At 40.9% G+C, this 12,148-nt stretch overlaps 1 protein-coding gene across 1 annotated transcript in view; it reads left to right on the top strand.

The window, feature by feature from the left end:
* mrc1a (mannose receptor, C type 1a) overlaps positions 1 to 12,148 on the top strand; it is a 161,886-nt gene that overhangs the window by 80,707 nt on the left and 69,031 nt on the right. The window contains exons 12-14 of the mRNA XM_059972157.1: positions 2,768 to 2,967; positions 6,931 to 7,058; positions 7,851 to 7,935. Of these exons, the coding sequence (XP_059828140.1) occupies positions 2,768 to 2,967; positions 6,931 to 7,058; positions 7,851 to 7,935 (413 nt within the window). The remainder of the gene's footprint in view (positions 1 to 2,767; positions 2,968 to 6,930; positions 7,059 to 7,850; positions 7,936 to 12,148) is intronic.

The following is a 12,148-nucleotide window of genomic DNA, read 5'->3' as shown; positions in this document are numbered from 1 at the left end:
CAGAAAGGCAACGTTAATTATTAAGGACCTCCAGCACCCAGGGTATGCTCTTTTCTCACTGTTACCATCAGAAAGGAGGTACAGAAACCTGAAGGCACACACTCAACAATTCAGGAACAGCTTCTTCCCCTGTGCCATCTGGTTCCTAAATGGCCAGTGAACCCTTGGACACTATCTCACTTTTTTAATAAACAGTATTTCTCTTTTTTGCACTTAATCTATTCAAATGTATGCATACTGCAATTGATTTAATTTTTTTTCTCCTCTATGTTATGTATTGCATTGAACTGCTGCTGCTAATTTAACAAATTTCACGTCACATGCTGGTGATAATAATCCTGATTCTGAGACTCTTACAAATTTCCTTACAACAGAGAAGGAGGAGGCAGTCTGGTCCATGGAGTTTTTGATGGGTCATGTACTGTATCAATCACAACTGATTTTCCCTGTATAATATTTTTCCCATATTGCTATCAATTTTATCGCCCACACCCACATGAGACTAATTAGCCTCCCAAACAATGCATCTTTGGAATGAAACTTAAGCATCTGGGGGAAACCCATGTGTTCATAGGGACTTGGATTCCTTTGCATTTGAGAAATCAAAAACATATTAGGCATTAATTTTGCAGAACAGCTGCCCTCAGTGGGCAGCCATGACCATAATCTTTCGGGTGTCTGCTACTTTAATTCCCCATTCCATTCTGACCATTTTCTCAGTGACCTTCTGCTGTGTTCCATTGAGACTTGACATAAATTTAAGGAACAGAATCTCACTTCTTGTTTCAACCTGTTACAGCCTTTAGCTCTCAATATTGAATCCTCCATGTGCTGGAAAAACTCAGTGAGGACTCTGTCCTGATGAAGGGTCTTGAACTAAAAGGTTGACTTAGACCTTTTGCCTTCAAATATACCATCTGACCCTTTGAATTCTTCCAGCATTCCATTTTTGCAGTAGATTCCAGCATCTGCAGAGGCTTTTTACATTTTTTTTGTATCAGGACTCTTCCTTTTGCCTTTTGATATATTCTTCTTTGTTGGGCATGTTCCAGAAAGTCGGTCTGCACATTACCCAAACTTTGCAACATTAACAAGACATTAAGTAAATTCTTAAGCTTAATTCTTAAAGGTTGCATTATTTCATCACATCAGAGAAACTCCATTTGTTGCCCTCCCTCCCCTTCCCTGCTACCTTGTTTTCTCTCTTCCTCACAAAATGCTGGAGGAACTCAATGGGTCAGGCAGCATCTATGGAGGGAAATGGACAGCTGACATTTCAGGTCAAGACTTTTAATTAGTTCAAATGTAGATTGTTAGTTTCCTTCCATAGATCTTGCGTGATCCATCAAGTCTCCAGCACTTTTTGTGTGTTGCTGCAGATTCCAGCAGTTAAGTCTCTGTTTATTATCTTACTCAGTCATAACTAAGACTCTCAGGTCTGAAACATTAACTGTTTCTCTTTCCAAAGATTCGGCCTGGCCTGCTGAGATTTTCCAGCATTAGTTTTTGTTTGATTTTCATTTGGTTGCAGAGAGAAAATGCAAACATCAAACATACTGCAAATAGAGGGCTGGATTGAGCCCAAGTTGCGAGTGCTGTAAGGAACCAGCTCTGCCAGCTGTACAACTCTATCATAGTAAATATGCTGTGTCAATATGATGATGGTCAGAAGATTTGCTTTAGTTACGGTGATAGTGAGCACAATAAGAATGCAAGAAGACCAGAAAAATAGAAGCAGGAACAGACCACCAGGTCCTGTGTGCATCTCCCACCATTCAAACTGATTGTGGATGACCTTTGCTGGCCTCAACTCCTTTTCGATGCCAGTTCCCCATTGCCCTCAATTCCTAGATTATTCAAATATTTATCTATCTCCACTTCAAATATATTTAATGATCTGGTCTCCATCACCCTTGGAGGGCAGTCAATTCCAGAGATCACTACCCTTTGAACAAAGAAATTTCTCCCTGAGGGAGACTGGTCAGGAAATTGGTGAGAATTGCTCTGCTCTTCTTCAAACTTTACTCACCTTAGATAGTGTGAGAACCCTTGGTTTATATCCTTTTGGAACGTTGATACTTCTGACTGTGAGATCTTCCCACCTCATTCTGCAGTGATGTTGCTACTAAGTGAGCCACATGGACACGAAACATTTGGGTTACCCCAGGGTCAGCTGAGCTCTGGTTTTACATTCTGAAAATAATTTGTGCTATTTGGCTTAAATTGAGAATAAAATTGAATATGTTTTAAATGAACTATGCATCCAAGTAGAACAGTTTTCTGATTGGTACTAGTAATAATGTAGAAAATATACTAGATCTAGTGTGAATCAATCATGTGAAAGATGAACACATGACGACAGTTTACCTCGATTAAGACCCTTAAACCTCAATATCCACCGAGCATGCACTTTCTCCGTAATTGTAACACCATATTCTGCAATCAGTTACTGCTCTTCCCTTGTGTTATCTTGATGCATTAAGTGTTGGAAGTGATCTAGAACATAAAACTTAGAACATACTATATCACTATGAGGACCTGTCAACCTGGATTAAAATGGTACAGTTTCATTGTAGTGGCCATCAATAAATGTTCACTTATTTTGAATGGAATCCATTGGTTTCATTTGTTTGTAAAGTGCTGATGATGATTGTTCTTGTTTTCATGGCTAACTGGAGACGATGAATTTCAGAGTTGGATCCTTAGAATCTTTGAACCTTTTAAAACTTTTGACATTTATTTACTTCATATTGTCTGTTATTTGCAGGGAGAAATGTTGGATGTGTTGGCATGGCAACTGGAAATTCTGCTGGGTTATGGGATGTCTATGATTGTAATACCAAGGCAAAATATATCTGCAGGTCCTGGGCAGATGGTGTGACACCACCTCCATTCATTCCAACAAGACCTCCTGCAACTTGTGCGTCAGGGTGGAAAACATATGACAACTCCCAATACTGCTACAAAGTGAGTCAAATCAAAGGTTTAAATTCTGCCCTATTATATATTTTATGTGTACTTAATGTATATCTATGTATCATTTCTTTAAAATCAGCTTGATGTTGTCCTAGAGACAGTTTTAACTTCCCTGTACTTCAAAAAGCTGCTGTTGGAGAAAGAGGTTACTGCTAAAATGAAGTAGAAGAATTTACTTTCACTCACTCTCGTGATTTTGAATTGTCTGATTTTTCTGGCAAAGGCCCTAGCCAAGTCTAGAGGAATGTTGAGCCACTAAATTCTTGGCATTAGCTTATGTTTTTGTGTTTTAGGCTTAATTGAAGCTAAGGTAAGATTTGAATCCTAATGATTTTAAGACATCCTACAAAATAACAGTGACTAATTTAAAAAGTAAACCAACAGCTAAAATCTTTCAGGGATATCCTAAAGCTTTTTCCTCCTCATTTGGGTTTTTGCTTTTACAGAAAACTCAATGGAATCAAATACTTTAATATCATGTTAGCCAGCTCCTCTCTGTTTTACATATTTTGTCCCACTTGCAAACAATTTGTCAGTAGAATAGAAGAAAGTCAAGTAGTTATTCCTGAATATCAATAGTTGAGCCGTTCAGCACTCGTTTTCAGGCACTATGTTGCCCTCGTTTCCATGGTGACAGGTAGGCAACTTGCAATCTACCATTAGAGAGGGAAAATATGATGTAACCTTTATTTAAACTTGGAAAAGGCATTTACCATTTTGCAAATACAAATAAGGGATGTAAGACCTCCCACTGTAATGTTGCTTTGACAGAAGACACATTGTACTTAAGGAAGCCAACCATGTACAAAAAACTACAGAAAAAAAGACTTATTTACCTCAATATAGAGAAAGGAGGAGTTAAGCCGATCACAATCTTTGTGACAGATTCTGTCATAGAGAGTTATTAAATCAAAGTTGAATTATTGCCATATGGACAAGTACATGAATGTACAGGTACAATGAAAAACTTACAACAACACCACAGGCATATAGCATCGCATAAGCTGCATTCATGGGAAAAGCATATATTAAACATAAATTATAGACAATTTTTAGAAGAAAGAAACCAATTAGAACAAAAAAAAAGAGAGAAAGCATTATCAGAGTGTTGCTGTTTGGAAGTAGTTTAGACCTTTCAGTCCATCGAGTCTATGGTAATGATCAAATAGCCATTCACATTAATTCTATCCTGACCTTTCTTTATTCTTCCTTTCCCATCTAGTCATCCCCAAACCTCTCCTGCCCTTTCATTCTACTGCACACCCACACCAGGGCCAACTTACAGTGATTAATTAACCTATTAACCAGGATGCCTTTGTGATGGGGGATGGGGGGGAAACCCATGTGTTCACTGGGAGAATGTACAAACTTACCGTAGACAGCACCCATGGTTGGGATTGAATGCAGACCTCTAGTGCTGTGGGGTAGCAGGTTTGATCACCCATGTTGCTCATTGATAGCCTGACCCTCAATATCTCTCTCTCTCCCCCCCACCCTGGATCCAACTTGGATCTCTGGCCTTCCCACACTGACTTCTGGCTCCCTATTCCCCTTCCCCCAAATCCTAATACTGCCTGACCTTCCAGCATTCACTCGAGTGGTTGTTCCTGTGGTATTGTTCGTATCAGATTGAGGACAAATGCTTTCATTTGCACACCATTCATTCATTTGCAGTAGATCCAATGTGTGCCTTCAGCATTTAGGGAACGGATGCTCTAGTTTGAAAGTGGCCGAACAAGTTGATGGGGTAGTGAAGGGATGGGGCAGAGTAGCGTGCTTGCCTTTTTTTGATGAGCAATTGAGTTCATGAGTCAGATAGTTATGTTAAACATGAGAAAGTCTAAAGATGTTGGAAATCCAAAGCACACAAAATTAAGCAACATCAATGGAAATGAATAAACAGTCAAAGTTTCAGGCCAAGACCTTTCTTCAGGGTTCAGGGGAAAGAGGCTAGAATAAAAAAAGTTGGGGGAGGGGAAGGAGGCTAGCTGGAATGTGATAAGTGAAGCCAAATGCGTGGGGAAGGCCAAGGACTGGAGAAGACAGAATCTAATAGGAAAGAAGTGTGAACTATAGGAGAAAAGGAAGGTGGAGGGGACCCAGGGGGGTGTAATAGGCTGGTTAGAAGAGGTGAAAGGTCAGAGTTGGGAATAGAGGAAAGGGGAAGGGTTAATTTGTTAATCATAAGGAGAAATCGATATGCATGCCAACAGATTAGAGGCTACCCAGATGAAATATAAACTGTTGATCCTCCATTCTGAGGGTGACCTCATCTTGTAACAAGAGGAGGCCATGGATCAACATGTCAAAACAGTAATGGGAATTAGAATTAAAATGTTTTGCCACCAGGAAGTCCAGCTTGTGGGATATACAGAGGTGCTCAACAAAGTAGTCCCCCAATTTATGGAGGGTCTCACCAATGGAGAGGAGGCTGTGTGGGGAGCAGCAGACTCAATAGATGGCCCCAGCAGGTGAAATGTTGCCACATCTGGAAGAACTGGTTGGGGCCCTGAATGATGGTGATGGAGGAGGGTAATGGTCATTTCTAGCACTTAAGCCGCTTGCAAGGATAGGCTATGTTGTGAACTTTTAAAACTCTGTTTAGGCCATATCTAGAGTAATGCATTCAGACTGGTCACCCTATTATAGGAAGAATGTGGAGGCTTAGGAGATGGCACATGAGGTTTACCAGGTTGTTACCAATATTAGAGGACACGTGCTATTAGGAAAGGGTGGATTTGGACTAGACTATATAGTAATCTCGGTTGTCATTGTCTATCTCAGCCAAAGGGCCTGTTTCTGTGCTGTATGATTCTACGATTTTGTATTGTTTTCTCTGGAGGAGTGGAAGTTGAGGGAATTTCTAATAAATCTTTATACAATTATAAGGTGCATACAGAAAGTAGACAGGTATCTTTTCCCCAGGTTTGAAATGTTTAACATTAGTCGACATGGATATAAGGTGAGGCTGCTGAGTTCAAAGGAGGTATGAGGAGCAAGTTTTTTTTACACAGAAGATGATGGATGCCTGAAATTCACTGCCAGGGGTAATGGTGTTTGAAGTGGCAGCTGGCTGTCCAACATCCTGATTCTGCTTTGTAGTTGAAGTGACTGTTTAGTATCTGAAAAATGTGTGGCAGCAAGTCATTTCTCAGCTCTCTCAGCTATACTATTTCGTCCATTAGTCATGTTTATATCAGTCAGTCAATTAAGGGCTATGAAAAATATTCTGCAAGTTATGAAAGCCCAGAATTTGCTAGCTGACTTACACAACTCAAAGGTTTGCCTCACCCATATGGCACCTCACCACTGGTTCCTGTTACCTAAAAAAAAGTCCTGAATATGTATATTAATTGTCCACTTCATTTATTGTGGCACATAAAACTAGATCATTAAAAAGGGTTGGTATCATCTTAATAAATTTGCTAATGCACTGCCAACCAGCCTCTGTTACTCAGGGAAATATGTTTGATCTTTTTCCTGCAATTGGGAAATTATATCTAGAAATGTTACTTTCCTTCTCATGTTCCCTCCTATTTGAATCCTTTAAACCCTGTTCTTTATCTTACTGTTAATATTTGACTCAAATTCACCAACTATCTTCTTTGTTACCCTTTCTTTAAGTAATATGTGTACAAGAGGTGTCATCCTACAAGCTCACCCTCCACTCTTCATCCAAAACTGGATGGTGATGGTCAAACTCCAAGCTATGGATTGTCTGCAGTAGGACTGTTAGGAAGAAAATCCTACAGGCACTGTGAAACAGTCAAATAGAAAGCAAAAGCATCATAATAATGGGACATGATAAGCATCCAAACAAAAGTCCTTAAATTTGCTTTGTCTCACCACTCTCTGTAAACCTCACTTAGAGATTTTGAGCTTTCTAGTAAGAGTTATTGTTAGCCTTTATCTGCCTGGTATCTGATCTAATAAGATGCATACTTTTCCATCCAGGTTTTCGTAAAATCACACGAGTTTAAGAAATCATGGTTTGGTGCACGTGATTATTGTCGAAGTAGAGGAGCAGATCTAGTTAGCATCCACAATAAAGAAGAAGCTGATTTTATCTGGACAGAACTTGTGTACGTATTTACTGTTTACCATTTCTCCAAAATGATTTAGTTACCTACATCAACTAAGAGTTACTAAATTGATTGTGTTGGAATTCATTATTTCATCTCAAACATGCCTTTCCAATGCATTCAGTTACAGCAACTAATGTGAAGGAAAGACTTCACCTTCTCTCATAAAAAATAAAATTATTTTTGGTTTTATTGATGTAACTCATCAAGGATAATGACTATGGTGCCAGCTTTGAGGGGTCATTAATTTACAATTGTCACTAAGCAAATGAAGATCAAGGTTCAGAGATTTAGTTCTTCACATGAATATATGTCAGATTGAAATGTCTCAGCAATTTTCAAGGTAAATATTTGGTGAAATGGATTTTACTGGATTGGGGGAAGTTTGGTTGGGGGAGGTGTGGGAATAGTATAGTAACTTTCATTCAGGTCTCTCCAGAACTCTCTTGGACAGAATAAGCAAATGCTCCCAGTTAAAACTCTAGAGTTGCTTTTTCTTTATTCCCCTTATTTAAATGACCAAGTGGTAATGGTAATTAGAAGAAGAAATGGCAAAAATAAGTTCTCCTGCACATGGCCCCACTGGCAGCCTATCTACTTGAATTCTCAGCACCCCCTCTCTCTGTGGGAACTTATTGGTAGCTTCTCTGTCAGATGATGATGAGGTTTGAACAGCAAAATGATTTCACGATTTCTGGTCGACAAACAACACAGATTTTTTGCTTATTCAGAACCAATTCATTAAATCAAATTCCAGCTGACTGCATAATGTTACTCAACCTTTCTTTACAGGTTACTTTTAACTGATTCGCCTCTGTGGATTGGAATAAGTAAGCCAGGACCAAATTCAGGATTTGTTTGGAGTGATGGCAGTCCAGTAAGTGTTTTGTTCTCAACTATATAGATGTGTACAATTTGAAGAAATTCCTACTTAATTATTCTAAAATAATTAATTTCCCATTTTACGGTTTGAATGAGAATTAGAATTTATTTAAATCTTACATCCATCCCACTATGTGAGGGAGTAAAAATCTTTGCATTATGACTCCATCGCCATGTACAGACGTGTGAATTCAAGAGTCTAATGGCTTGTAGAAAGAAGCTGTCTCATAGCCTGTGGGTCCTGGCTTTAATGCAGCAGTACCGGTTGCCATCTGGAAGCAGCTGAAACAGTTTATGGTTGAGGTGACTGGTGTCCGCAATAACCTTCCAGGCCTTTTTTCTGCATCTGCTGCTATGAATGGAGGAAAGCTGACATCCACAGATGTGCTGGGCTGTCTGTACCTCTCTCTGCAGTGCCCAGCAATTAAGGTTGGTGCAGTTCCCGTACAAGACAATGATGTAGCCAGAGAGTATGCTCTCAATGGTGCCCCTGTAAAAGATTTTGAGGATTTGGGGGCCCATGCAAAACTTCTTCAGTCACCTGAGGTGGAAGAGAATCTGTTGAGCTTTTTTTTTGCCACAAAGCCAGTGTGCACAGTCCAGGTGAGATAATCGGTGATGTGTATACCAAGGAACTTGAAACTACTCACCATCTCATTGATGTTGGTTGGGGTGAGCCTGTCTCCATTCCTCTTGTAATCCAAAATTAGCTCCTTTTGTTTTTTTGGACATTGAGGGAAAGGTTGGCATCATTTTGTCAGGGTGTCAACCTCTCCTCTGTAGGCTGTCCCATTACAACTAGAAATAAGGCCGATCAAAGTCCTGTCATCTGAAAGTTTGAGGAGCAGATTGGAACTGTGTGTGGCAGAACAGTCATGGGTGTAAAGGAAGTAGAGAAGGGGACTTAGAACACAACTTTGGGTGGCAGCTGTCAGAAACAGGAAAGAAGCAATAACTCCATTGCGTGTTTTTATAGACCTCCCAATAGTAACAGGGATATTGAGGAGCAGATAGGAAGGTAGATTCTGGAATAGTGCAATAAGGTTGTTGTGATGGGAGATTTTAACTTTTCTAATATTGATTGGCATCTCCTTAGCGCAAGGGGTTTAGCTGGGGTAGAGTTTGTTACATGTGTTCAGGAAGGTTTCCTGACACAATATATAGATAAGCCAACAAGAGAGGCTGTACTTGATCTGGTATTGGGAAATGAACTTGATCAGGTGTCAGATCTCTCGGTGGGGAGCATTTTGGAGGTAGTGACCACAACTCTATCTCCTTCACTAGAGCGCTGGAGAGGGATAGAAGCAGACAATTTGGAAAACATTTAATTGAGGTAGGAGGAAATACAATGCTATTAGGTAGGAACTTGAGAGCATAAATTGGGAGTAGATGTTCTCAGGGAAATGCACAGCAGAAATGTGGCAGATGTTCAGGAGACACTTGCATGGAGTTCTGCATTCTTATGTTCCATTGAGACAGGGAAAGGATAGTAGGGTTAAAGAACCATGGTATACAAAGTATGAAGAAAATCTAGTTAAGAAGAGAAGAAAGGCTTACAAAAGGTTCAAGATACTTGGTACTGTTAGAGCTCTAGATAATTACAAGGTTGCTAGGAAGAAGCTTAAGAATGGAATTAGCAGAGTCAGAAGGGGCCATGAAAAGGCCTTGGTGAGCAGGATTCATGAAAACCCCCAAGGCATTCTACAAATATGTGAAGAGCAAGAGGATGAGCCATGTGAGAATAGGACCAATCAGGTGCGATAGTGGAATCATGTGCATGGAGTTAGGGGAGGTAGCGGAGGTACTTAATGAATACTTTGCTTCAGTATTCACCAGCGAAAAAGAACTTGGCAATTGTGTGGATGACTTACAGCGGACTGAAACACTTGAGCATATAGACATTAAGAAAGAGGTCCTGCTGGAGCTTTTGAAAAGCATTAAGTTAGATAAGTCACTGGGACCAGATGAGATATACCCCAGGCTACTGTGGGAACCAAGGGAAGAGATTGCTGAGCCTTTTGTAATGATCTTTGCATCATTAATCGAGACAGGAGAACGCGGATTCGAAGGTTGCAAATGTTGCTCCCTTGTTCAAAAAGAGAGTAAAGATAGGAAATTATAGACCAGTGAATCTGATTTCAGTGGTGGGCAAGTTGTTGGAGAAGATTCTGAGAGGCAGGATTTATGAGAATCTGGACAGACATATCTGATTAGGGATAGTCAAGGGCAGGTTGAGCCTTACGAGCCTGATTGAATTTTTTGAGGATGAAGTGTATATGGATTTCAGTAAGGTATTTGATAAGGTTCTCCATGCAAGATTCCTTAAGAAAGTAAGGAGGTATCCTTTGTGGATCCAGAATTGGCTTGTCAACAGAAGGCAAAGAGTTGTTGTAGATAGTTTGTATTCTGCATGGAGGTCGGTGACTTTGAGTGTTCTACACGGATCTGTTCTGTGATTCCTCCTCTTTGTGAATTTTATAAATGACCTAGATGAAGAAGTAGAAGGGTGGGTTAGTAAGCTTGCTGATGACACACAGGTTGGGGGTTGTTGTGGATAGTCTGGAGGGCTGTCAGAGTTTATAGCAGGACATCGTTAAGATGAAAAAGTGGAGTGAGAAGTAGCAGATGGACTTCAACCCAGTTAAGTGTGAAGTAATTCATTTTGGTAGGTCCAATTTGAATACAGAATTAATATAAATGGTAAGACTCTTGGCAGTGTGGAGGATCTGAGAGATCTTTGGGTCTGTCCATAGGACACTCAAAGCTGCTGTGCAGGTTGACAGTGTTGTTAAGAAGGTGTATGATGTGTTGGCCTTCATCAACTGTGGGATTGAGTTCAGGAGCTGTGAGGTAATATTACAGCTATATAAGACCTTGGTCAGACCCCCAGTTGGAGTACTGTGTTCAGTTCTAGTCACCTCACTGGAGGAAGGATGTGCATACTATAGAGAGAGTGGAGAGTGGAATTACAAGGATATTGTCTGGATTGGAGGGTGTACCTTATGAGAACAGGTTGAGTGAATGTCCTTTTTTTTCTTGGAGGATGGAAGATGAGAGGTGACCTGATAGAGGTGTATAAGATGATGAGGGGCATTGATTGTGTGGAGAGACAGAGGCTTTTTCCCAGGGCTAACATGGCTAACATGAGGGGGCATAGTTTTAAGATGCTCGGAAATAGGTTCCGAGGGGATGTCAGGGGTAGGTTTTTCACACACAGAGTGGTGGGTGCATGGAATGCACTGCCAGCAGCAGTGGCGGAAGTGGATACAATAGGGTCTTTTAAGTGCCTCCTAGATAGGTACATGGAGCTTAGAAAAATAGAGGGCTATGTGCTAGGCAAATTCAAGGCAGTTTCTAGAGTAGGTTACATTGTTGGCACAACATTGTGGGCTAAAGGACCTGGTAATGTACTGTAAATTTCTATGTTCTATGTTCACCTGTGTTGTGGGTCAGAGCAACAGAGGTGAGGGAGCCCATCCTTACCGACTGCTAGATCCAGCTGCACAAGGCAGAGTGAAGGCTGAGGTCTCTGAGCTTCCTGTCAAGTCTCGAGGGAATTATGGTGTTGAATGCTGAACTGTAGTCCAGGAACAGCATTCTAACGAATGCACCCCTCTTCTCCAGAGGACAGTGTGTAGTGCTGTGGCTATTGTGTCATCAGCAGGCCAGTTCCATCATTAGGTGAATTGTGAGGGGTCCAGTGTGGGTGGCAGCATGCTGCAGATGTAGTCTTTAACCAGCCTCTTAAAGCATTTGCTTCTAATTGAGATAAGTGTGATGGTGCACCAATCATTCCAGCACGCTACCTTCGTTTTCTTAGCTACAGGGATTATAATGGATGATTTGAAGCAGGAGGGCACTATACACTTGAAGCAGGAGAGGGAGAGATTAAAAATGTCTGTAGACATAGCAGCCAGCACACACTTTGAGGATCCACCCTGTGATGCTGTAGGTCCCGCTGCCTTGGGGCTGCTGACATATTGGAATGTTCTACATGCCTCAGCCTTGGAGGTGACCAAGGTGCAGGTCTTGTCGGCAGCTGTCCTCAGGGGTTCAGTCCTATCAACCTCGAATTGAATATAAAAAACATTTGGCTCATCTGGGAGTGAGGCAGCAATGTTGACTATACTGCTGCATTTCCTCTCGAAGTCCACGATAGTGTGCAGTCCTTGCCATGTGCTGCGTGTGTCACTGTCGTGGAGTTGTGG

Source organism: Hypanus sabinus, chromosome 6 (genome assembly GCF_030144855.1).
Source record: "Hypanus sabinus isolate sHypSab1 chromosome 6, sHypSab1.hap1, whole genome shotgun sequence".
Classification (NCBI taxonomy): Eukaryota; Metazoa; Chordata; class Chondrichthyes; order Myliobatiformes; family Dasyatidae; genus Hypanus; species Hypanus sabinus.
The sequence above is the reverse complement of the archived record's forward strand: the minus strand, read 5'-3'. Positions and strand labels throughout refer to the sequence as shown.